At 41.0% G+C, this 27,655-nt stretch overlaps 1 protein-coding gene across 2 annotated transcripts in view; it reads right to left on the bottom strand.

Annotated features, from left to right (window-relative positions):
• The window catches only part of PATJ (PATJ crumbs cell polarity complex component), a 144,077-nt gene that overhangs the window by 114,743 nt on the left and 1,679 nt on the right, over positions 1-27,655 (bottom strand). For both annotated transcript variants that reach the window (XM_064719301.1, XM_064719300.1), the window contains exons 2-14: positions 23,342-23,401; positions 23,093-23,259; positions 21,309-21,491; positions 19,866-20,005; positions 17,893-18,085; positions 16,045-16,173; positions 14,053-14,265; positions 11,268-11,370; positions 10,408-10,496; positions 9,014-9,152; positions 4,221-4,297; positions 1,801-1,857; positions 274-408 (exon numbers count right to left, since the gene is read on the bottom strand). In XM_064719301.1, coding sequence (XP_064575371.1) covers positions 274-408; positions 1,801-1,857; positions 4,221-4,297; positions 9,014-9,152; positions 10,408-10,496; positions 11,268-11,370; positions 14,053-14,265; positions 16,045-16,173; positions 17,893-18,085; positions 19,866-20,005; positions 21,309-21,491; positions 23,093-23,259; positions 23,342-23,363 — 1,647 coding nt within the window. In that variant the 5' untranslated portion in view covers positions 23,364-23,401. The remainder of the gene's footprint in view (positions 1-273; positions 409-1,800; positions 1,858-4,220; positions 4,298-9,013; positions 9,153-10,407; positions 10,497-11,267; positions 11,371-14,052; positions 14,266-16,044; positions 16,174-17,892; positions 18,086-19,865; positions 20,006-21,308; positions 21,492-23,092; positions 23,260-23,341; positions 23,402-27,655) is intronic.

The raw sequence follows: 27,655 nt of genomic DNA, 5'->3' as shown, positions 1-27,655 counted from the left end.
TTGTAACTCTTGACACTGATATTAAAACATTTCAGAAAAAAATACCCATGAAGTCACTGAGAGGTCACAAGAATTTGACATTTTTTCCATAAATGTGGAAGGGAACAGTGAGGACAATGAATGTGAAATCCAAAGCAAAGCTCTGCTTCCACAACTAATCTGGAATAATTCTATTGCACACACAGCAGCCAAGCTAGAACTGAAGAGAAGAATTTTAAGAAGGCTAAACAAACAGGAAATAAATAATTTTTATTTTTTGTTTTATTTTTTTACCTCCAGAAGTTCATCTTCCAGTTGCAGAAGACCAAGAGCTGCAGCTGGGCCATCTGAAGCAATGGATGAGATATAATGATGTCCATCAAAAGTGTCCAGCTCAACTCCCAATCTCAGAGTGTGGATGGGTAACAGCTGCCAAAAGATAAATATAAATATGTATTTAAGTCTAAATCTTTATCTACCAGGATAAAAACAGATTTAGGATTCAGCAGCTCACCAAATGGAACCAAGATGATTAAATGTTCACAGTGACCTCTCCTGTGTTACTGTCCATAACTCCTCTTTGCAAACTGTTTGCACAAATAAAAACAACCAGTCTGTTCCTTGGGGCAAAAAGCAATTTGAACTGTATTCTCAAATAATTAAACTTAATAGGAAAAACACAAAGAGAGGAGTAACACCCAAAAGGTGAGCTGTCAACAAATCACAGAATGGTTTGGGTTGGAAGGGACCTTAAACATCATCCAGTTCCCACCTCTCTTCCATGGGGCGGGAGCAAAACAAAAATAAAAGAAATAGAAATAAATAAAGGAGTAAAATAAATTCCATAATTGCCTTAAAATCTCACCACAATTGCAGCTGTCTTACTCCTCTGGGAGCTACACTACTTTGAGGCAGAAAAAATATCCCTGAAGTGTCCTCTGTAAGTAGTTACTAAAACTGATATCCTTTTTTCTGCAAGGGGAAATCACTGATTTTGTGTCAGCCTTTTCCCACTGGGACTCCCTAATTTGGAATTTTTCTCTAGGGAAACTCCAACCCTCAGTGCCTTAAGTCTGCTAATATCAGGAAAAGTAGAATAAAAGTGATACACTATCCAGAAAAGGCAGGAGAAATCATGGTAACCTGGGGAGGAGAGAAGATCAGCAGGAGCTGCTCCTTCAGTTTGGACATTCTCTGGCTTTTTATTACTGGAGTTCAAACACTGAACTGTGCTGCTTCCCAAAATATTATGGACATTCAAATAAAAGGAGCAACCCACTGATCCACAGCATTCCTTCAGAGCCATGCCCGACCATGACTTTTGGCCCTTCCCCACTGAGGTGTCCCCACAAATACAGAAATGCATCACCTCTAAAAACCTCTTCTCCACAATATTAACACAGGGATCTTGAAAATCTCTTGGAAGTGAAATTAATTTAAGATCTGACAATTTAAATGAATTACACATCCCTTTGTCTGAGCCAGGATCACTACAGCAAAATCCTCTGTGGGACAAAAAAGTTGTTCAGAGTTTCAACCTCTGCTTTATTCTGTGCAATTAAATACCCCAAAATTCAGAGTTTGAGGGTGTATTTTGTTGCTTGGGGGTTTGGTGATGAACTGTTAAAAGGTTCATTTGCCCATGCTATGGAAAGGTATTGGATCAGTCCAGGAGATAAGCAGAATACTGGCAGCCTTTTTTTGGAAAATACAGAGCCACAAAACCACTGAATTCCTGAGCCACATCTGGAATTGTGTCCTGCCCTCCCAGGATTACTGTGCCAACATACACCAGGAAGGAAACCACCATGCAAGCCCTACCTTTGAGTACTTCTGGAGCTCTGAGTCGTCTTTAAAGGGCATATCCACATTCACAACCTAAAAATTGGACATCAGAACATTTTTCAACAGCGGGACAATAAAGACTTTACCAGAACGACGAAATTCTGGCAAAAAAACCCCAACTCATGAGTAAAATAAACTGTACTTAAACAATGTCACATTGATGCAAAATAATTTTAAACAAATGTTAGAAAAATCTTTCAGGCACAGAACATTTCCAAGTAGGAATGTGGTGATTATGCACCATTAGCAGACTCCAATATTATCCTATTCCTGGAGCCCAAATGCCAATTTTAGTCAAGTTCAGTAATCCTGTGTAAGCACAAAATGCCATTATGTTTGACACAAATACCCACACGGCCTTGCCAGTCAGAATTTGAAAGTATGACAGCTTAAGTTGTTACCTCAGGCTATAGTGCAGCCATCTCCCATCCAGACTAACCACCAACTTCTGGCTTGAAATGCATAACTTTAATTACCAAATGGGAATGGAAAGTGGGTTATTTAAACCAGGGACAGGAAATCCTTTCAGTGTCTTTTTTTAAAGATTAATAAAACGACTACGCTCACCACCAGTTTTCTTGTACTGTCCCTCCTTAACAGATTTATCTGTAATATTAGAAGGTTATTTACTTCAATTTTAAATGTAATTAAGACAAAATCATAGAATGGTTTGGGTTGGAAGAGATCTTAAAGATCATTTAGTCCCAATCTAGGGCTGGAATCTGGGACACTGAAGTTGAATGTTTAAAAGGAAAGCTACACTTGATAGATCTGAAAAAAAAAACCAGAGCCTTGCAAAAAAATCAGGTAATGTTTCTTTGAAAACTTCTAGTTTAATAAAGATTAGACTTTTCTTTTGGATTAGTTTTAAACAGTTGTTTAAACAGCATGTTGTTTGGCAGCACTCAGGGTGTTTTTTCTGACAGACAGGACCCATTTCATGTCCATGCATGTAACTAAATGGATTTATGACTGGCAGCTCCTCAGCCTGACATCACACGGTCCCTGCTCAGGATCTCAGCTCCTTCCATTGCACCAAAAAGGACCAGAAAGGACCAGGGCCACCAACTCCTCTCTACAAACAGCTATTTTCTCCCAAGATAAATATTCCTGAGAGAACTCTGTAGGCACCTTAGTTCAGGGGGCTTAATGAGGATGGTGTGACACAGGGACTGGGGTGGCACTCAAACTGGACATTGCTGCTGAACACAGGAGGCAGGCACAGGCAAACAGAACCAAAAAATGACTTTCAGAATGGGATGGCAGGAGAGCTCCCTTCTGTCACTGAAGAGTTTGTGATATGATGGAGCTCCTTTCTATCACTGAAATGTTAACCCCCATGGTTAACATTGTCACTGCTGACATTTCACCAGCGGGGCTGGAGGAGCATTTGGAATGGTTGGAATCACCAACCAAGCAGGATTTCATCCTCTCTGGGAAGTGTGATGGTGCTCAGGGAGGTAATAGCAACCCCTGGAAATGTAAGGGTGGGAATAGCAAGCAACTGAAGTGGGCAGCCAAGCAGATTTATTGCATCATGTACATAATCTCACACGGGCTCCAGATCTTAAAGGAGCGCTAATGGAAGCAGGGGAAGCGAGTTTCTCAAGGCAATTCTTAAAGCTACTTTAAATCTCCCAGAGAGTGACTGCAACGATGGCTACTCCAAGTAGTAAAAATAAGTGTCTCTAAATCAACCGGACAAGCATTGCAAAGACAAACAGGGCATTTTCTTGGTGGTGGTGAGAATTTTTTAAGGCATTGGGAAGAACGCTGTCCCGAGTCTTTTATCTGTACTGAAAAGCACAAGTGAATTACGATTTCCATCAACTCCTCGTGACAATTCATCAAAACAATCTTTTGCTAGGCAATTATTTAATATGAAGTGAAGAAACATCTACTAGACACTGGCACCACAAAGTTACACCATTGAGAATTACTTTGTATTTTCCCAGCATGTTTGAAAATCATTCTTTCATTCTTCAGATAAAATTGTAAGATTCTTCTGAAAACGGAAGCTCTATCCCAAGCCCTTTTATTATTCAGTGCCCAGTAAAACAAATAGATCATGAATGAAATAATAAAAATGCCATATATTTTAAGTGGCTCCTGTGATGCAGATTTAACAGGACAGCTGATTTCCTTAAATCACTGTTCCTGTCTCGTATTTGTATAACAATAATATCTATATAAACAGAATAAAATAAAAGGGCAACACATCCCCCAACTCATTATAACATACATTTCAGCCCTGATGTTACAGGGAAGAAAATGTGATGTTACTGATCTGTTCCAAACACTGAACTGTTCTATAAACAGCCTGTGATGCTAAGCTCACAGATCTGTAATTTAAAGAAATAACATTCATGAATGTAGTTTATTGAAATAAAACATACCATAACTTCGTATTCTGGTCCCAGCAGGTTTTCCCATTTGGATTTCAGCTCATGTGCTGGAGGGAGTGGGACTCTTCCTAAGTATGAAAGTGAATATTAAATTTACAAGCATATTGTACATTCAGAAGTACATTTACTTCTAAATACTCCAATAAAAATTCAGTGTAAATAAAAGATTAGAGGGAATAATCCCCAAAAGGGAAGCGCATTAAGCCGAGTCTATCAAACAGCGCAAATCAAAAATGTCTTTCTTAGGAAAACAATGCAAAATGTCAGCTCCTGTAAAAGTGTGATTTATTCAGCTGAGAGGCAGAAGAGGTGATGCTTGGTGATGAGATGTGAGTTCTGTACCATGCAGCACTGTAAATAAATCATTCTTTCAGGCTGCAAAACAAATTTCACACGACTTCATCGTTTGTTGCCGTAAAAACGCTTCCCACTCCAGGGAAACATCATCTCCCACCCAAACGAGCCCCCTGAAGAAGGAAAACACCTGACAAGATATTGCTGTTATCGAGGGGCTGTGTCAGCACAATGCAGGCACAGACTTTATTTATACATTTGGCAGGTATGAAGCCTTGTCTGCTTTAATTAGGCCAGTAAGTAACATGAGCTTTAATATAAGCTCCAGTTCTGAACCAGTCTTCCGTGGGAACTTGGCTATCTTGACATTTATATCTTTTCAGCTTTCTTACTTATGCAACCAAGGCAGTTGGTTACAGTCCTGTAAGACAATTTGACAGAGCTAGACAGCAGAAAATGACTGGCTGCCCTGTGTTTGACCTCAGCCAGAAGCTCAGCTCACATATAAAGTTCCAAGCTGGAGCAATGTGTGACTGGTAAGAATCAAGCTCTACAGCAAATTCCATCCAGCAGCGACAGCAGCAGCATCTGGGGGCCGAATTACCAAAAACTAGGAGGTTTCTTTTCCCCCCCTGAATGACTTCAGTAGTTTGTCAGATGTCTAGACAAGGCACAGACCACTCAGTGTTGCTGCTGCGTCGCCCTGAAATTCAGAATGTAAAGCACAACTCAGGCTCTGCACACAACCAGTGAGTAAAATACTCACTGGGGGAACTGTGAGGACACCACGAGGAGCTCAGAGCCCAGCAAGAGCAAAACCCTGCACAAATGGCATTGTCAGGCTGCCTCTGCTTTCAGCACCTCTGCAGACTGCAAAGACAGAGCTCTGCAATACAATCCTCATTACACACTTCTGTAACTTTGAAGTTTTCCACTCAATAAAAACAAAGATTGGAGTTTACTTCTATGCCAGCACAGCCCACCTCTGTTCTCTCCAGCTCACTTTCAGCCATGCCAGACAGGCAAATTCTGTCTGAGAAACCACCCTGCTCAGAGCCTAAAAACTGAGGGGTCACTTGGAAATACCCAGAGGATTTTCAACCTACAGGCTCAAGCAGACACAGATATCTGAGAATTCCAGAAATCCTGATAACTATTTTCTGCTACCAAAACGACACCTCACCAAGATTAAAAACTTGGGTTTGTAAATACAGCCCACAGTTGTCTCTGAAATAAATTATCTCCTTAAAAAGTAATGGGAAGACCAATTGTGCTAAAATTCTCATCTGCTAGTTAAAGGTTTTTAACTTCATTAAAAATTAAAGTTTCTAATGTGTGACTTATGATCAAGCACACTGTCTTTACTTCTGAGCTGTAACAAAACCAGAACACCAGTGCATTCTTCTGCTCCTTCCATCTGCAGAAAAACAGAGGGGCAAAAATTCCTGAGTCTCTTTTTCTGCTATTACAGAGTTACAACAGTGTGAACACACAGCACCTGAAATCCACTGTGCAGCCAAATATAGATTTCAAGGTTCACCAGGAGTAATGAATCTCAGGGTCAAGCTCAAAGTTCAGTTCAGCAACTGTAAGCTGCATTCAGCTGGCTGCATACAGATTTTTTTGTCACTTCCAAAACGCATTACCAAAATCTGCAAGTTGTTCAGAGCAGGTGCTGATGCACATCTCCATTTGAAGTTTTCCCTTTTCTTTCTTTCAAATACACTTTGAAGTCTCTGCTTGTGACTTCCTTAGGACTGTGGAAATGTGGGCTGAAGGGATTTGGATTGAATATATTCAATTCCAGTGGCATCACTCAATTCACTTACAATGTTCCTTTTTCCCCCAACAGCTTTTTCCACATGGCAGCTAATAGGAAATTTCTTTCTAGTCTCTCATCCAGCTGAATTCCTCATGACCTAACATATGTACCATGTCTTCTATAATGTGCAAGGCCTCAGAAATGAAAACACTTCCAGGGACAGCTTTCATTAGCAACAACTTCCCAGCATATTTAGCCTGTCCTTCTGCCTGCGCTCCCAGGCAGTTTTTCATTTCTAATTAGCAAGCACAAAGCAGAAACCACAAACCTATTGTAAAAATCATCTTTTCTGGTCAAAACTGTCAGCTTCTTCAAAACTGGGGTCTTTTTTTCTCGCAGCTTCCTCCTGCTCTCACAAAGTTACTACACAAGGGTGCTTTTCATTAAGGCCCTTCCTTTACCTGCCCTGCTGCTGGGGCTTTTTCCCCAGGTATCTCTTAAGCTCCTGACTGCCAGCATTGTCCCTCTGGGTTCTGAGAGCTTCTGCAAGGCAGGATGGAGCAGTTCTGCCCATTCTGCAGCCTTGCAGAATCTGCAGCTGTTAAATTCATTGCCTGCACTCTGCTAGCTCTGAGTTTCAGCTCATGCACATTGCAGCCCAAACCCTGCTGCCTTTGTACCAGAACTGCTTCAGCGTGGCTTTGCCTGGCCAGAATTAGTGTTTAATACCTCCCCAGGAAACACAATTTAATAAGAATTTCACACAACTGGGCTTAAAGGGAAGTAATACGCGTTTTATAAAACATACCTTTCGCATTAAACTTCTAAAAGCATTTCCAGAGTTTAGTCAGAGCCTTAAATTAGCAGTATTTACTTTAGCACCATTATAATGAAGTGCCCATCACCACATCCAAAATAAGCACCTATCCTTGGAATTTAAACTCTTGGAATTTACTTGGCCATTAAACTCTGTTCCAAGGTGAAATCTCATACATCGTATTTCTGAGTAAAATATGCATAGAAGTCACACAGTAAAAAAAATGGGTAAGTGACACAGGACAGACAAAGTGCTGCTCTTTTCCAGCCTCTGTCATAGCAAAACAATGCTTGAGAACCTCAACTCTCAGCTACTCAACCACCTCTGTTCTGGCTTCCTATTTCTGGGAACATGCAAAAGTCACAACAAAGGATGTCTGGTTACAAGGCTTGGACAGAAAAGTAAAACAGAATGGAATATAGGAACTGCTACATTTCTCTCGTTTCCAGGTTGTCTTTAATACTGACAGATCTTCAACAATCACAGCAAAATTGCTATTCATTGACAGCCGTAATTTAGAATCCTCTATTACATCTACATGTCTCAGAAACTACAAGGCATAAGGATAATTTATGCTGACTTTAACACAAGCTGTATAAATTCACCCAGAATTCCTGTAGAGGAGCCCAGAAATCTGTGGGGGAATGGAAGGTTCTGGAAAGACCTGCAGCCAAAGTCAGCCAAACCCCCGAGCAGCCCATGCCTTTGTGACCTGCCCCTATGCCTGAATGCCATTTGCTCAAAAAATGCCTTTTCTGAACTCCAGCTATTGGGTCTTTACACCCAAAACACGAGTTCTGATGAAGCTACTGCAGTGCCAAGAGAGAAAACTGCAGCACGAACAGAGATGATGGAAACCAGAAGAATATTATGAAAATACTCTGCAGGAGTCTTAAGATGTGTGAGGGCAGGAAGATCACAGAATCATTAAGGCAGGAAAAGATCTCTAAGATTATGGAAGATGGGTATGACTGAGGTAACACTGATCAGGAAATAAATCTGAATTCCCTGCAGGTCCATCTCGTGGTGCTGCTCACCCAGCAGGCCCAGCAGGCAGCAGAGGAGGATGATAAATAAAATTTCTCCCAGGAGAAAACTGCACACCTCAGGTCACCAGTGCAGGACCAGGAGCACAAAGAGGAATCCCTGAGCTGGAGGCTTTCAGCTCTGCAGAGTTGATGAGAGTCACTCCTGAGTAGCAAAAGAACTGCACCTCCACTGACTGTATCCTTAAAAATTCCCTCCCTAAACAAAGGGACCACTGCTGCCTGGAAAAGCACAAATTTTATGCAAAGAAGAAGATCCAGAGAATTACAGACCCTGAGATATCACAGAACCCACTCCCAGCAGACCTGTGGACTGTGGAAAGAGTTGGTCAGATCCAAGAGGTAGATCTTTACTTCAGAAAGATATTTTGAGCCAACCCATCAGTGTTGAAAATGGATTTACTATGGTAGCCTTTAACCAGACCCAGAAGAGGCACTGCAAGGTGCCCTATCTACCTGCCTGATGCAGACTCTGCTGCTTTTCATTGTGAAGATTATCCTTCTCTTCTTGTTTTCCATCATTCCTAGGGGCCACACTAATTTCAGGCCCTACAAAGATTGGAACAAATGGCTGCACTCTAAAATCAGATTAAAAAAAACCCAAATCATATGCTGCAAAATAAAGCAAGTAGTAACATCAGCTCACTAATTCCTTCTTTTTATTTGGTGGGGTGACTACACAGAAGTTTTGCATTGAATTTTCCTCATTTTAGTTTCTTTCCATTCCTCCTTTAAGCATCTTCATTTTCCACAGTGCACCATTAAAAAAACCTGAGGATCGTGTGGTATCCAATCCTGAACTGTTGAATGAGGTAACTGCAAACTGAGTGAAAAATAAAATCAGTGGCTAGAACACCAGAATTACCTCTCCCTGAAGGTGCTTCTGAGGGAAGAGCAAAGGAAGGTCTCCTTCTCAGCAAGGTGAGCCGCACAGCCTGCCCCGTGTTCCGCAGCGCCTCCACCACCTCTTGGTTGCTAAAACCCTCTATGTTGACTCCATCAACCTGAAACAAGAAAATTGTACCAAATCACAGCAATTGTGCTGCATTCTCAGGCTGTGCTGTGGAGTATCACAGGCTGTAAGCAACAGCCACGTTATTTAGTGCAGGAATTACAGGGCTACTCTCCCAAGACAGCAGTATTTGCAAAACAATCTCATTAAATCTGTTACATTTCACTGATGAGAATTTATTTCCAAAATGCATTCTAAAAGGAAACACAGCAGTAATTTCTTCTTTCTGTTTTCGTGGGGACAATCACAAAACAGAATTTACTAATCTGATACAAGTATGCACAGATTTTTCCCTAATTTTTTTTGTTTTGCTTACCAAAACCAGCTTGACAAGGACTGTGGATGAAGGTTCCAAGCAGAGTATCCAACCTGGAACTCTGCTCAGTTCATTATCACTGCTGGTTTTCTCAGGGATTTCTAACATGCCCCACACAAGCCTCTACAAACAACTGTCTGTATAATCCCCCCTAAACAGCCCAATTCTTACATTATCAGATTTTTTAATTTGCACCCAAAATACTCTGTTCAGCTCACTGTGAGACCATGCACCAATAGGGCCTTTCCTGCAGATAAAAGGTTATATTAATTTTTGCTCCCACAGAGGAGAAGCTGACTTTGGAAGGTCTGGCATGGCACACATTTTAGAAGTAATTTAAAATCATATCTCTATAAATATTATCTCTTAAAACAAAAAGACTGTGGAATTCATTCCTGCTTGTGCTGTGAATGCAAAATTGGCTATTATTCAATTCACTGTTATTCAATGGTTTTTCCATTTTTCTACACATAAAGCTTGGGCTTTTAAACCTAAATTGTGACCATTAACATTTTGATTGTATCCACACTCCAGAGCCATTAAGGAACACAAACAATGTGCCACATCTTGCAGAATCTTAACAATCCTCGAGTCCCATTCAATTCAAGTAGAAGTTAATGCTGCTCATCTTTACTGCAGGCCAAAAGCCAAGATTCTCCACTCTGAAACACTTTAATCCAAATGCTTGCCTCTTTCACAGTTAACTACTATTTACTATTTCTTTGAATATAAAATAATACTTTAACCACAGCAAGCCAAAGCTCATTTCTGTCACAAGCCTACCTAAACAAACACAAACCTCCAAATTATTTCTTCTGCAAAGCAGAGGAGGTTTAATTAATTTTAGAAAGTCTTTACTATGTTGTTCTTTTAACAGAGATGTGAAATGTATTAGCTCTACAGCAATATATAAGCAGAATATTCCACTTACAGCAACAATTTTGTCATGAACATGAATTTGGCCATTGTGGTCAGCAGCACTCCCAGGTATGATACTTTTCACAAAAATCCCCGAAGGTTCTGTTGGGAAGGGAATAGAAACAAGTCACTGCATTAACCTAATTTGCTTCTTTTCTTATTAAGGTTTTTAATTCCAGCCTTTTTCACACACTTCCTGCTGCCCATAAAGTGATGATTCTGTAAACCATCACCATCTGCACGTTACCACTCCCACAGCCTGACACAAAACTGAAGATTTCTGGTGGAGAAAAACCCAGCACTGACACAACCACCTGTACACTGACCTCAAATATTTCCCTTAAAATGGCTCACAAAAGGCCACCTCCTCCGTGGATTCATCCTTGTGCTTACCCAGGCTTTAAACCACAATCACTTAAATCCATGCTGCGTTTGATTTCAATAGGACTAACTAAGCTAAAAGTAAAGTATGTGCTTAAGGACTTTGATCAGGACTTCAATCATCTTACAGCTAAAGAATTTAGTACTTTAAATCTTAATGAAAAAGGATTTTTTCTTAAAAAAAAAAGAAAAGAGAAGAGAAACATGGAAATCAGAAAAGCTGTCCTTTGTCATGTTTGCAGTTTGATTATTAGTTCTAACTCCCAATGAGAACAAGGAAATAAAAACAAAGAAAAAAAATCAAAAAACCCTGAAACACTAACACTTCCCTTTCACAAACTCCCACTAAATACAAGATGCTGATCTGTAATTCCAGTGAATTTAATGTCTCCATACCCTAGCACAGGCAGGAGCCATTCATTTTCCCCATGGTCAATAAAGGGTATTTGAGAAGCCCCTGTCCAATATTTTCCTAAATCCTGTACAACTCACCTAGATCACATGTGCCAGCATATCCAACAATTGTTATTCCCAGGCTTTGCCCATTCTTTTTTATAAGTTCAACGTCATAGGTGTCAAAGAAGTTGTCATTATCCTATAAATAAAGCACAAGTTAGTAAAAAATTCTCATAATTTCCCATGCCATTGCAATATAGCAGGTTAATTAAGACCTTCAGAAGTGAGAACTGATTTTGTTTTTCCTTTTGTTTAAATGCAATGTAAATTCATTTGTAAAGTCACTACAAAGCTGGCCCTGGGATGTCTGTGCAACTCTCCTGTGAGCAGTAAAAATCAGAACTGCAAGGCAAGAGTTCAAACAGGGAACAGTAAAGACACTGGTGAGACCAAAAGAGAAAAACAATCAAGCACATAAATGTGGGATTGCAAGGGATAAATTGAAATACATAGAGTTGTTTTCTTTCTGTAATCAGATACAGAGCAATGAGATCAAAAAGAAGATGATGAGAGTAAGGTCTGTTAAAGTGATGAAATCAAGAGGGATCCTGTCGCTGCCAACAGCAAAAAAGGGACTGGGAAAATGGAAAACATTTCATAAGGGAGTGAAAAAAGAGAAGTTCAATCAAATGCTTGCCAAGCATCAGCTTTGCAAGGACCCATATGAGAAGCAGCCATAGCCATTTCACTCCTCAATGGAGGGAAATCGATGGGCACTATCTCCTCATCTCACACACCTCCCTCCAGCAGCACACTCATTAAGCTCATTAAACGCCTTCCAACTGCCTCGCTCCACACGAGGCTGATGGGGATGAAGATAAGTTTGGGTGCTGTCACTTATCCACAGCAAACAAGCCCAGAGCAGCCCCTGGAATGGAGCTGTGGCCTTGAGAGCCTGCAGGAGCTGTTTTCACCATCAAAACTCCTCAGAGTCACTGCTCTGGCTGCAAACATCTCTCTCTAAGTGACACTCCTGCTAGCATGCAAAATAATTGAAATGAAGTCCAGAAAAATCAAAGTGCAAAGTCCTAAATACAGTCAGCACAAGTTGGCTGCACTCTGCTGTCACTATTTTGGACAGTACAGATAATAAGATTGTTTTCTTATGCCCACACACAGAAGTGGTTTCAGTTATTCTCTACCACAGGAAATTCAAAGAAAATTAAATATGAATATAAAACTGAAAATAACTGACCACCTATTAAAAATGGCTTTCTGCTGGTTTGCAAAAAAGAGAAAAGGAAAATATTTTCCACTCCAAAGCTCACAGCTAGTGAAAGCACTCATAAACCAGAGAAAAACTAGATTACAGGGATAAGTTCCATTATAAATCTGACACAAACTGAATGGTGGACCATTGAAATCATCACTAAACTAATAAATACATTCAGATTAACAACTAATCCTGTCTTTGCAAATTTCTCCTGGCACCAGGAAGAGGAGTTTCTTCAGATCTACACATGAAGGCACTATTTAGTTCAGAAAATTATTTTTTTCCCCTCTAAACTGCATAGCAGGAACAAGAAGGACACTGAAAAGACGCTGGGAAAGAATCCCATTTTAGAAAAGCTGCAGCATTTACAGTGCTCAGGGCTGATCAGTGGCAACAGGAAGAGAGAAAAACAGAATTGTGTGGAGGAAACAAAACTATGACCACTACCAAAAAAATAAATTTAATTTTCCCCTAATATGGGCCCTGGAAAATATGATCCAGTCAGGAAAGAAGGGCCTCATAACAACGATGATTCCCTTGGAGAGACTATTCTCAAATATTGGACAATCCCAGTGTTCAGACTGCAGCCTCAGGGATGCAGATCAGCCCTCCCATCTCCTGGACACTGCCCTGATCCCTCCTGGGGAGCCCTGGGGGGAAAAGGAGCTCGAGGAGGACCCAAAATCCTTGCCTGACACAGCCACAGCATTTTCCCATTTTCCCAGCGGTGTAAAACACAAATCTGCCTCTGCAGTGACTGTGCCCAGCGAGCAAAGGGGCGAGTTTGGAGCAAAGTGACTTCTACTCTCACCCTTAAAAACAGTGCTTCAAAAAAAAAAAAAAACCAAATCAAAAAAACAACCCAGCTCTCTCCACTCATATTCAAGAAACCAAACAAGAAAGAAAAGGCTACTCAGATTCTACACCTAAATCTAAGCAGCACAGTAGCAGCAGATGGTACACAAGCACAGCTTTGTTTATGTTTCGAGACCTACTGTACACTTAGTGTAGCATTTGTTGATTTTAATTACTCAAAACTGAAAAGAATGACTTCAAAAACAAGAGACTTTGATATGACCATGATAAGATTTGCTAAAACAAGTTTCAAAATTTTTAGATATATTTCCTATCACAGGCAGTAGCGTAGACTATGAAAACATTACACTTATGTTTCATAAAAAGATGATTGTGCTGAATAATTCTGGTGTGGCTCTCTGGATTTCAGACTTAGGGAAATTCACAGTCCAGTTTTAAATCCACTTACAAATGATTGATTAGAAAAAATGCAAGGAGCTAAAAAGAAGAACTGAAAGTACCACTTATCGATAACGTTTATGGTCTTGGTAATTAAATCAGCCACTCTGAAATAAATTCTGTAAAGCTGGTCATTCCAATCCCAAGATTATAGGTATTAATAAGATAGAGGAAAAAGGGGAAAGTTATAGAAGGCAGGGCTGCAATAATGACCACTTAAACACAAGCATATATCTGGAAACTCAAGAGAGGAGAAGCACTTTAGGGCCCAAGAACTCTCTGTTCTCTCCTTCCTTTCTGATCACAAGCCACAAACACACTTAAAAACGTCCCAAGGAAGCAGCAGATACTCACATTTCCATTTGGAAGGGAAGGCAGTGTGCTGACTGGCCAGCTGAGGGGAGCTGGGGGAGCCTCCATGAATTCACACTTGGGCTCCCTGGCCACGATCATCCTGACGGAATTCCCACAGTTCCTGAGCACTTGGGCCACCTGCTCACTGCTCATGCCCTGCACGTTGGTCCCTCCAATCTGCAGGATGTGGTCTCCTGTCTGCAGCCTGCCGTCCTTCAAACACAAACCAAATGGCAAAAAGTGTTTCCAGTCTGTGCTCAAAGTATCTGTTCCATCACAAAGCCCAAACTGTGCACAGGGGCATCCTCACATGGATGGCCATGAGAACCAATGTGAGAAAAGGCCAGGAAAAATGACCACCGTGGCAACATTTTAAACAACTCAAGGACTCGTTTGCACAGTTATGGGCTGTTTTTCCCACTGTTTTGCTCATTTAGGAGAAAACAGGCAGCAACAATGTTTTATAATCTCACAGATTGCTGTGTGTTCTGTTTCACAGAATACTCCTCGTCAGGTAGGAGTTGGAATATAAGCACAGCATTCTGATTTAGGAGTTTTTTACAGAGTTCTTCCCTCATACTTCTATATTCTCCAACTTCAGTGAGTAAATCCACTGAAGGTAACAAGACTCCACAGAATCCATTTTTTACCTGATAATTTTGATTCATGACCTACATCACCGTTCCCATCACAAGCAGGAACTTCTAGCACCAAATTCTCAGCTGGTGTTGATCAGCACAGCTCCACCACCTTTGGTGCACTGATTTATACAGCAATCTCAGAGTTATTCCCAGAACCAACTCAAACTCATTTACAAACTCATCCAATTTTAACATGTACATGCCTCATTATTTCACATGTTCTTAATGATGTCTCATTCAGCTGAGAATGATGTGGTGAGTTCTTAGCTTATATGCTTCATAGCCAAAACACTTTATTCCTTACAGCAAAACAGGTGCTAGACAAAAAATTAAAATATACTCATTTATACACGGCAGGTTCAGAGGGAGATGGTTGAGAAAAAGCCAACATTTTCCAATAAAGCTCTCCAAATTCCCAGCTTTTATTCCATCCTGTACTAGAAGAAGTACTCTTGCCTCTCTTTTGTCTGCAGGGGTTCTGGTCCTCAGATATTTTAACTCATCAGGACCAAATTTGATTGAAAAATCTGAATCTGTTTGGTTACTGCAAGTGTTCTAGTCCTGAAATGCAACACTGATCAGCACTGAGTCTCTAAAGATAAACAATCAGGGGTGCAAACTGTGCCTGTGCAACTTCAAGGATCTGCACCAAACCTAAGTGTGCCCCTGAACTGGTCAGGCTGTAAGGCAGGGGTCAAACCCCCCTCCACTGAAAATAGGACATTTTCAATCTCTAAACTGAATCCTGCATTGCAGTGACCTTGGCTGGGCAGATTTTCTTGCCTGACAATTCACTTGGAGAGTTTGTCCCCATGGGGTGTTGCAAAATGTGCCAAATTCTACAGAGAATTTGTCCTGACCCAGACTGACCAAAGGCTGAAAATATCAAATATCAGGCAACTTTTCAGAATTTTTGCATGTTCAACGATGTTACAAAAGCCAAATCTGGAAACCCACTGAAAATAGGACATTTTCAATCTCTAAACTGAATCTTGCATTGCAGTGACTTTGGGAGGGCAGATTTTCTTGTCTGACAATTCACTGGAAGGGTTTGTCCCCATAGATGTTGCAAACTGTGCCAAATATCAGGCAACTTTTCAGAATTTTTGCACGTTCAACAATGTTACAAAAGCCAAATCTTGTCTGAGGAACAGCTTAATTTATATCAGGTGCTGACTTTTTCCTCAATCATACCTTCAACCTTTATTTATTTATGAAGCACGTGCTGGCATTCAGACTTTGATGCTACCAGCTTCCTTTTGTTGAAGTATATTAGTTTGTTTTAAGACTGTCAGAAGCGGTTAATTACACTTTGCAATCAAACAAGAAGTGACATAATATAACAAATTACCCGATCTGCTAATCCCCCAGGAACAATTGTTCTTACAACTACTCCACTCGACTTTCCTCCTACAATTCCAAAGCCTAATCCTGAGCCATCGTTAATCAGCTCAACGTCTTCGACGTGGCCCCAGTGAATCTGCAATTAATAAAAACAGGAGATTTTAATTTTGACCATTTTGATTGTTAACGTTTCACGTGCAGCGGGGAGGAGGAGGAGAATTAATCAGAGCAGTTTTCTGTCTCCACCCCACAGGCTGGAGGATCTGTGGGATTCTGTTCACTCAGCTCCATTTCCTCATAAACACGCAGTGGGATTTCTCTCATCTGTTTTTGAACACACATTTCTGTCCTCCACTCTCAGGGTAACAGGATACCAGGAAAAAAAAAAAAAAAAGCTTGACTAAGAAAAAGCAATTTTAAGGTTTTCCTGCCAAAATGAAAAGCATCCTTTTGGTTTTTCATAAATCCAGAGTACTGCAAACAAGAGGGAAAAACAGAGGCAAGGAGCTTGCACTGGCCCGGTTTCCACTCAGCCTTGCCCAAATTCTCATTTCTGTTATTTCACTTACACACTCTGAACACCCCCATTCAGCACTGAATTAATAGCACAGCACAATATTCTGCCATACTGGATTGGAAGCAAATTTCTAAGCTACACTCCACCATGACCTTATGTTCTACAAGACAATCTGAAAATAACAAAGCTGTTAAGCAACCCAAACCCAGCCAATGTTTCTGTCAGATTAATATCTCATACAGGCCCAAATGGAGCAAAGTAGGCAGATTTAAGTCTTCTGCGAATAAAGGATTTATTAGCATACTGAAAATCTTTGCCAAAGCCAGTTAAATATCATAAAAGAAGTTTAAAGACCCCCTGCAGAGATATATATTTGTATTTTATTTTGTTAGTCTGTTCAGTGCAGATCTTTCAATGAAAAAGCAGTTAAAATTTAATTCTTTAAAATTTTCAGCGCAATAAACAATATTGATTATCCACTAAAACCTTCAGATTTCACTACCTCTGTAATAATCACGAGGGAAATAATTGCTAAGAATAAGGAAAAATACTGCTTTTACCCAGATTTTCACCAAAATCTACTGGCATAATAAATTCAGATTCCAATATTGCAATCTCTGGATTTAGGTGTGCAGTTTGTCCGAATTCAGGGAAGCCACCTGGACCATATGGGTGGAACACAGATGGAAGTTCAGCCCTGCTTTATTACATGTCCCAGTGACAAGCTCTCCTTTGTCACAAAAACAAAAGGCTTCCCAATCACTGAAATTTGCAGATGGAAAAAAACCCAGAAAACCAAAAAAATCCAATCTGATAAATAAACAGGGATTGAGAGGTTCTTTAACAGATAAATTGTGTTTGTTTTTTAAAACAAAGACAAGCTTTTTTTGGTGTGAGCAGTGCCAGTTTAAATTGGTTGGGCTGTTCCAAGCAGCGCTCATGGCAGGTTATGTTTACTCTCTTTTAAGAGGTAATCAGAGCATCTTTAATTGCTGAGCACAAGTGGGTTTCAGCTGGGTATTCTCATAAAATGCTCCAATCAGCCTGTGCTGAACAGACCCTGCTGATAAGAATATGGTGATCCACTAAAGCTTCTGCTATCCCACAAAAACCCAGGATCTGTTTTATAAAAACTCCACCACGCAGCTTTGCAATGGAAGCTCTGTGCTTACTGCACGGTGACTCTAAATGAAATGTCATCACACACAAAATCTGATTAAAGGAAAAAACCCCTCTTGCTAACACAAACCCTTCAGAGCCATGGGTGAAAAAAAAATTAAAAAAATAAAAATCCAGCTCAGCTCGAAATCTGATTTGGACAGTATTGCAAGAACTCACAGTCTCAGGTGGATTTACATCACTGAACAAGGCAGCTCTGCTGTTCCCTTGAAGTGGCTCCCGAGCCACCACCAGATGCAGGGATCCTGTGGATTGCTGGAGGAGGGCAATGGCGTGCTGATGGGAAATGTTCTGATCCAATGGCGTGCAATTAATGGCCAGTATGTGGTCATTCTCCCTCAGTCTTTGATCCCTTAACAAAACATTGAAAGCAATTTTTTAATGCAGCACAGTGACTTCACGTCAGGCTCCTGTGACTGAAATGTGAACAGGAAAAACACGCAGTCCTGCAAGGTTAAATGTTTATGTGCTTTAAAAATCTGCTTGTTAGGGTGCCTTCACCAGATTACACACTCCATTCCACCCACACTGCCCCAAACTGCCCAGCCACATTTTGCTCCAGCTTTGCCATGGTACAGAAATTTGCTCAGTTCTTTACTTTGCTTCTGTGCAAAATTTATTTGCAATTCCCTTATACTTTCTTGATGATACTGAACTACAAAGCAGAAAAAAGTATTTTCGTAGTTACACAATGAACTAGGAACTATTCTGCATTATGTTTAGCACTACATGATACCATGTCTAAGAACCCACAACTCAGGCTTTGATGCTGTTTTGTATCACTATTTATTCTAAAGATTGATGTGCTGCATATTTATATTTTACTTCAAATTTATAGTATCAAGCTCCAGACGTGAAACTTTCTTGGAGCAACACGCAGTTCAGTTGCTACCTTGAGATAATATGAATTTCACAGTTAATTCACCCCAGTGATGAATTTAGATTTGTGACAAGAGAGAAACCATCACTCATCTCCTTTGTTAAATATTCATTCTGAGCACGAGACCAAACTGTTACATAGACAGACACTGCCTTCAAAGCTCTGTAGGAATCCAAAAAAGTCTCCAGGAGATCTTGTCTCAGAAGCAAAATGGGAAGCATGCTGGGGAAATTTATAAACTCCCAAACAATGTAACTGCACATCTTAACTAAGGCATTTGAAACTTCCTTTTTGTCGTGCCACGTTTAAGACGTTTCCCAGAAATCACTTTCTTCGAGCACTAACCATATTTCAGATTCTCTCATCAAAGAAAGTGAGCAGCAGGTCATCAAATCCTAAAGTGAGATATTCACCCTCCTCTGACATCCGGATCAGTCCATCTGTCTCCACTTTGAAAGAGCCTTAATATGCTTTTCTTTAAGTGTTCTCTGGTGTGTTCTCCGCGGGCCCATCGCCATTATCATTCCAACCTCTCCCCACTCTTTTTGTCATCCTGCGTTGGCACTTCCTGACATGTGTTATTTAAAAAGTGACACCAATGACTTGAAATCTAGACACATTTTTCCTGAGACATAATTCCAAGCACTGCGTTTGTCTCATGCCAACTCTTGCGGTTTTACAATCGCGTTTTATTTTTAAAGGATTGCTCTGTCTTTTGTTGTTGGGTGAAAACCCACAGACAATACAGGAAGAAACTGCCTGAAGCCTCGATTCTAGGATGACATCTGTGCAGGGATCTGTTGGGAGGAGTGGATCTAAATTTACACAGGAAACAAACAGTAAAACCAACTATAAATAGGGCATTGTCAGAGGCACATAAATAAAGGAAAAAAATACTTTCAGGGACACAATGCACAAAAGTTAAAACGGAATCTAATTTTTATTTTCTTTGTAGTCTTTTCTGAGTTTTCTTTTGGTTTTTTAATCAGGACTCAAGATTCTGCAAAGTGAGTCATGATTTCTGGAAATTCCATTTACGAACGGCTCGGAAATTTAAAACTCATCTGAAAACCTGATCCTCAAAACATGAGTCCCTTTCAGCTGAAAAGCCAGAATTCAAGATACCACCACCAAAATATCCCACCAGATAACCCAGACAAACATGTTATTCTGATTGAGTTTTCAACCTGAAGGTCATGACTTTTCCCTCCACGGAAAATACAATTTTCCAACACAATTATGAAGATCTCACCTGTCAGCTATGCTTCCTGGCTGGACTTCCTTGACAAAGATACCAACTTCTCCCAGGCTGGGATTTTTAAGGGCAACCACGCTGAATCCAAGCCCTCCAACAGAAGGTTTATCAATCGTTATTGATTCTATTTGTCTCCCCTAATAAAACAGAAGATAAAACGATTTACTAATTTTCAATGCAACAGAATGAAATAGTTGAAAATTTATGAATGCTGGGAGAATTATTCCCCTCCTAAGACTAAACAAAGGCAAAATACTGAATATGCTATTTCTATAAAAGCTCCTCCATTTATTATTTTTAATATGGCAATGTATTGGATATGCAAGCACTCTGAGGTTCTGAAACCTCAGGGAATTTAAGAGCTGCTTTCACACTTCATTCACATTATGAGATGAATTCCAAACTGGATGAAAACTATGAACGAAGTGCTGTCTAGAGCAATATATTTGGGATTTCTGGAAATGCTGTATAGCTAAACTAAATTACTTGTCTTTTGGCTCCCCTTGCTTTTAACGCTGATTTTTAGGTGTGCATTCAAAAAGCTGCAGCTTTTAAATAAAGAAATTAATTTCCTCGCCCTCCCTGCAGCTTCACACTTAATGCTAAAAAAAGTTCGTTTTTGCAACTGCCTGTTTTTCAGTTCTAATATAAAATTGCTGGGGTTGTTTACTGGGAAATATTACTGGGAGAATGCACTGCTATCACAGCTCTTTTATTCCAAATAAGGTGCAGCCTTTACTGCTAAATCTTATCTCTGATGAGTTAATGACACACTAATGAGAAGAGTAATGCTCAAAATATTACAGCTACATTAAGGTAGTCAATTAGCAACAGTTACTTAATACAGAAAGGCATGACTAAGCAATTAAATTAATGGCTCAAAATAACACAGAACAATACATTTGTGGTATAAATGCCAATCCCAGATGGGTAGATGTCTGCACCTGTACAAATTCTTAAGGAATTTGGTACATCTGCATCTGCCTGGCAATGTTAAGACATACTAAATAAAGAGTTAAATAAAATATTGCATGCTAGTTTTTTTAATCCTTTGCACTGCTCATAAAGTTGGTACATTTCCAATTTAAAATGTACTTGATAAACAAGTGCCTCCATCAAAACAACTTTCTGCTGAAAATGTCCATTTTCAATTAAGTGTCATCAAATACCAAAAATGTTTTCTGGCAGCTGAAACTTCCTTACTACGTTGGTGTGTTTGGTAGAAAGTAAAACAAAAAATTGGCAATGGAAGTTAAAAAAACAAAACAAGCCACCAAGCCACTTCCTATTGCTGACATTATCTTCCAAAGGGAAAAGTTCTCAACACTTCTACTCTCTCCTGGTTAGGAGGCACCAAACTTGCAGACACACAACAAAAAAAGCAGCGTAAAATGCTCCAAAATGAAAAAATGTTTGGTTCACTAAACCTTGGAGCCTTACCTTTGCCATTTGCTGGATGATCATGTTAAATTCATTAACTGGCAGGTTTGGAGTGAAGGCTGATGCTCTGGGTGCAGGTGAAGTGCAAGGCGTCCCAGCAGTGACTGATTTGTCAGCAAACACCAACAGCCCCCTCTTGGTAAAATCGAAATCCACCGAGCGGTCGGGAGGCATGTAATTGAGCTGTAGAAAATGAGCAGAGGTGTGGGACAGCTACTGAAAACAAAAGAAGGGTTTTCCACAAACACCATTTTATGTGCAGGCTGCCCAAGGAGCAAAAAAAACCCCAGTGTTCATATTTGCCCATTCACACAAATATAGTCACCTGTATAAATCAGGCAGTGTTAATACATAATCTCTAACCAAGCTACCATATCAAATTTAAATGTTTTTCAGGAGTTCCCTGAATGTTTCAGCTGTGTTTCTATTCCTCTCATTTTTCTCTGTTTCTTTCATGCTTCTCCTCTGCCCTTTACCCTCTTTTCACCCTGCTATTCCAGAAACAACAAATGCAAAAGCACCAAACCAAAAACCTTTGTGTTTTTGTATAAAACCAAAAGTTTTATACAGGTTTCCCTAACAGTTGCAAGCACTACTGCAACTGTTAGGGAAACCTGTATAAAACTTTTGGCACAAAAATTCAAGTGTTTTGAGTCATTCAGGAGCCTGAGGCCTGGTTTGTATTATCCCCTCCCCAAGGAGAGCCTAGGGTACAAACTACCACTGAACATGTTATCGCTGCTGGAACTTGCACTTCTAGTCCTCACTGATAATGAAGAAATGAAAAATATTCCCAGTGTGACAAACAAACTGGAAAATCCCATCCTGAATGAAGCTGCCCATGCTTACACAGAATTTCAAGAAAACCCAAATTTTCTAGATACGAGAATCCTGAACATTCCAAATACAAACCCCACTATGTCACAGCCACTTCTTGGAGACATTTGCATTTTCATACACGTGTTTAACAGCCTGCAGGCATGCATCCAAGCCTTGGAAGGAAGGGATGCAGCACCTCTGGGAACTCAGGAAGGATGGATAATGAATGGCACAGCCACCACCAGGCCAGGTGCACCTGCAATACACCTGGCAAGGGACACCTTTGTCCCCCTGACACCCACCTTGCTGGTCACTCCCTGGTTTTCAGTTTGCTGATGATTTTAACTTAGCTGCAGGGTGAGACCTGTCCATGCCCATGTGCACAAAATCAAGTGTCACTTGGCTTCACAAACCAAACCACACAAGTTCCAACCTCTGCTGAAGAAGCCAAGTCATTTTAAAACTCGCTTGGGCACAGCTGCATCAGAGCCTGGCAAATCTTCAGGCTGCGTTTTCTACACGTTACTTGCCAAAGCAGGTTAAGCATTCTTATAAAAATTAGCAGGAACTAAGCAATGCTGTCTTTTAGGGAGGAAAAAATGCTGCCAGTGGGCTGATAAACAGCACTTAGCTGCAGTGAAAAACAAAGGATCCCAGTTCCAACACTGCTCAGGACTCCAAACACTGGAGCTGATGTCTTTTGCAGATGTTTTTTTCCAACACAACCCCGCCTGTCCTGCATCCCTTTCAAAGCATGCTGCCCCATGACCTCCTGGTTGCAAAACCACTTGTCATTTCAGCAGTGCCTCTGCAGACACAGAATTAAAAATAGGCCCAACACTCACTAGCACCAGGTTACAGCTTATTAACGAGAGCGCCCTCGTTAACACACGCCTACACACACGGATCCAAGCTCCCCTGGCCCAGAGTCACCACCACGCCAACTGCAGCAATTTCACACTCACTTGCTCCTTCAGCTGCTTGATGGACTGCTGGAGAGTCAGGATCTGGTTGAACAGGGGGCTCCTGAGGGTGTTCCTGAGGACAGCCAGGTTTTCCTGGTGCTGGGAATCCCTTTTCTCCTGCAGCTTCGCCTGCAGCCGATCCAGGATCTGCAGCACCTGCTGCTTATCTGCACCACAGACAAGGCCAGGTTAGGAACGGAGCTGCTTGGCTCAGTGCTCAGCAAAAAGAATCATTTCCACACCACCTACCTGCTGCTGGATTTTCTGGCATGTTGAGGGGTGGTTTTGGGATTGATCAGAATAACCTGGCTGAGGTTTAAAAAAAAAAAAAAATCAAATTAATTAATGATAGATCTAAACACATCAGTAACAGTTGATAAATGCAATAATACCACGCTAACTACAAGAAATTTCATTAAAAAAATACTACTACCCCTGTTGTTTGCCCCAAGTATTTAACAAAGCTCTCAACATAGCCTCATCACATCCAAAATTTTTTCCTTGTTCCATGTGCTTTTCTTTCACACACAGGAAGGAATATGAACAACTCTTCCAAACATGAATAAAAATGCAGGTTATGAGAAAAAAAAAACTGAAAAGGAAAACTGAAAACTGAGACAGACATGTTCAAGCAAATTATTTTGAATATTGACATTAAAGTTGTGATCTTCACAGATACGCACAGAGCTAAAATCTACCTATAATTTAGGAGATATTTTCCATCTGATCATTTGTAGACAGTATTCGTCAGATCATTTGTAGAGAGCTTTCCAACATTCTGGATGGCAATATAGGCGAAACTTTGTGTTTCCCCATAAAACCGTGAAGTTCACTCATGGGACAGCACAGAATTAAAGCCCAAAATTTGGCATATTAATCCCTGTTCCAACACATTCCTGAGGATGATCTGTTCTAATCACAGCCTGATTTACAACAGGTGAAGGAAGCCTGCTCTCCTGCAGGTGTTTGAATTTCTCTTTTCTACATACACAAACAGCAAAATATCCTTTATTAAACTTCTAAGGAGCAGAATATCCTTTATCAAGCCCCTCCGCAGTGCCAAACAGAACAGGTCTCCAACAGGGGCTGAGGCCTAGATGGCAGTATAAAAACAACACACTTGCAATTAGCAGAGATGATAAATTTGTACCCTTGCTTGCATGTTATTAAGTTGATGTGGAGCCTGTCATTCTGAAATCTATCAAGGCAGCTCTACCAAACAAGTTTCCTTCACTTAGTAAAAAGGCAGCCATTTAACAGCACAATTTACATAATTTTAATTTTATCCAGTATCTAAATGTGTAATTCCAGAATAATATATTTGAAATTATTTTGGAATAAGACTAGCCATATTTCTCTCTCTATATAAAAGCTTTTTATTTATTTTTTAGTCTTGCAGCTCAAGAGGAGCAAGGGGCACAGGGTGAACGTGACACCAGGGTCAGCACATTCCAGGGGCTCTCTCCCAGCAGGACCTCTGACCCTTTCAGCCCTGACACTCTCTCTGCTCACACTGAAAACACCTGGAATTCTGGGAGGACACTGTTCTATTTACCAAAATATTAATTATGCAGGTGAGCGGCATTCCTTCTCCTGCAGAGTCAGGTTAAGTTGATTTACCTAACTGGAAAAAAAGAAGTGGATGGAGGCGTGTCACAAACCACAATTTCAGATTTATGCACCCTTTCCTGTGCACATGCCAGCAGCTCTGGCTCCTGCAGGAATTCCTGCAGAGCTCGGTGCCTTTGTGTGGTTTCCACCCAGGGCCAGGCAGAACGAGCCTCTTTGCAAGACTCCTAACAGATTTAGGAGGTCATTTTAAATCAAACTCGTAGCAAGAGTTGAAGCAGCAGAGCCACACAACCCCCTGAAAGATTTTCAGGAATGCATCCGCACTTTTGGAAGTGCTGCAGCTTTATTTTCTTTTCCATTCGAAGTGAAACACTTCTGAGAGCACAGCAGCCTTTGATTCTGTGCTGAGAGCTGATTGTGAGGAGCAGATGAAAACATCATTTCCTTACACACTCCTGAGCCTTCATCAAACCCAGAAGACAAAACTTAACCACCTCCACTGAAAATACAGCATGAACCCTAACAAATCAGGACAAAGAATATGGAAATTTGTTCTTTCTTCCCCTTCATTTCCACTTCCCTCCATTCGCTCTCCTCCTCTGTTTTTCTACCTCTCATCACCAGTTAAAAGAGGAAAGCGAGCGAACCAAAAGGAGAAAGGCATGGAAAATAACTCCTGTGAGGAAAAGTGCCTTGAAACACCTTTAAACCAGCAGTGGGGAGAGGAAGAGACTAAACCCAGAGAAGAAATCCAGCATGGCAGGAAATAACTGACAGCACCATGCCCATCCAAGAACCAAAGCCAAGAGGCCGGTCCAGCTCCCCAGCCCTCTTTTGCACATTTATTCTTCCCTTTCTGTTTTCCACCTGATCCCACAGGGAGCTAAACACTCAGAAAGAATCCTTCACGTTTTGGTGGGGTGAGCTTTGGGCCCAGTCAGCTCTGAGCTGCCAGCAGTGGCAGGAGGGGGACAAGAGGGGACACCCTTGACGTGTCCACACCTCACAGCAGCACCAAACTGCACCACCAGACACATCCATCCCCAGCCCAAAACAGCCTCCAAGTGCTGAGCTAACCATCCCCAAAATTCATCTTTTTTTCCTTTGCCGAGGGTGTAACAACAGCAATTATCCAATGGGGAATGACCTGAGAAAACTGGAGATTTAAATTTTAGGAGAAGAATTACAGGTAAGAGATCTTGGTTGCATCGAGGCAGAAGCTCCCTGGAGAAGGAGGTACAAAACAGGAGACCAAAAAAACCAAAGTAAATTAAAAAAAATTAAAGAAAGTTTCAGCTTCTTGCTTGAGCTGCTCCAAGTGTCCCTAAGAGCCACTTGTGCCAGTGGATGTCCAAGTGGATCTCAGCTGATATAACCGAATAACAGTTCAAGTTTACACAGCACTTTGGGGTTCCTCGTGATCAGAGCTGGCCTCCAGACAGCTTGCAATGCTTTTTTAGTGATTATTTTTGGTTTTGTACAGTATGTTAAAACAATATGCTATGTACACTCAGTATTTCTTTATTCTCCTTTCTTCCATAAGAGAGTGGGGAGGAAAAAATTAAAGCAAACAGCTCCTTCTGGTGTGAAGGGATCCCTGAAAATACAAACTAATTTAGAGTTTTCAAGTAATGGATAGCTGAGGACTGGTCTCTAATACCTGCTTTTGGGCACCAGAGAAACTCACAACTCCAAGTATTATTGATCTCTCTGTTTAACAGCCCAAACAATTTATCACAAAACACTTTCCAAACGCACTCTAAGTCCAGGCAGAGTGTCAGCAAACAGTTGATATATTAGAAAGTCCATTCCTAGGCATTAATTTTGAAGAATGATGCAAAACACTTTGGTTTGTCCTGTTAAAATCAGTTAGTGCACTTCACATCCCAGCTCCAGTCTCCAACTCCTATGGATGCTTATTCATCCTACTGGAAACCTCAGTTCAACATTTATGTCACAACTTCCAACATAACCATAAAATCATCGAGAAAATGATGAATTTCAGGAGGTTGAGGGCTTTGTAACCCCAGGACAGCATCCAACTGGGGTTCCACTGTCTTCACTTCTGAGAGCTGACCCCAGCGCATCCGAGGGAGTGGGAAAGCTTCAGAAGGATTTGTATGGAATCCCAAGACTTGGATCTTCTTCAAAAGCAGCACAAGGAAAGAGGAATTCCCCCATGCTGGTGCCAGCAGAGGGTCATCAGAAGAGCTGAAAGGTTTCAGTCTTCCACTGCCATCACCCCCCTGCCACTTGCATGGAGATGTTCAGCCCTGGCACATCCCAGAGCCAGAGGGGAGCACGGCATCCCAACATCCCACAGCAGCCCTGACAAACAGCTGCCCTCCACAAAGGGCTGCTGGAAGCTGCAAATTGAGAGCTTTGCTGCTGGAGGAGGGCACAGTTCAGCCAGCAGAGCTTCTCCTGCCCCTTTTTCCCCACCCATCCACAGCCACCTCTGCCCCACATCCTTTAACTGAGCCTCCAAGAACCTGCATCCCTCCAGGAAAAGTCCAGCCTTGTGGGATGCTCTCCCCACTCAGCCTGGCTGGAAACTTTGGGGATATTAATGCCCACAAGCGCCTGACCAACTGCTGCTGCTTCTCAAAGGCTTCTAACACCACCAGCCTCAGCAGCCAAAGGGCTCATCCCGATCCAAAGTCACCTTTCTACACTAATGCAGCTGGAATTTTTCCTGGCCCTGTTATCATGAGTGACTAATTCAGTGCATATCATCCTCCTCATCACAGAGACATCTGACTCGGAAAATTTCAGTTTAAAAGTTGATAAAAGCAAAAGCAAGGGAAACCAGCATTTGTTAGTGTGATCTTACTCCTAAGTTGTCCTAACATGCCATCAGCTGAACTGCAGATAGCCAAAATTTTATAGTTTACATGCCATCAAGTGTCTCCATACTGTGAAAAAACACTATTCTAACAAGTGTTTTGCTCAGTTTTACTTATACTGTACAGAAAAATTCAGTCAGACCAA

This window comes from Zonotrichia leucophrys, chromosome 8 (assembly GCF_028769735.1).
Source record: "Zonotrichia leucophrys gambelii isolate GWCS_2022_RI chromosome 8, RI_Zleu_2.0, whole genome shotgun sequence".
Taxonomy (NCBI): Eukaryota; Metazoa; Chordata; class Aves; order Passeriformes; family Passerellidae; genus Zonotrichia; species Zonotrichia leucophrys.
Note: the sequence above shows the minus strand (reverse complement) of the source record. Positions and strands in the feature narration are given on the sequence as shown.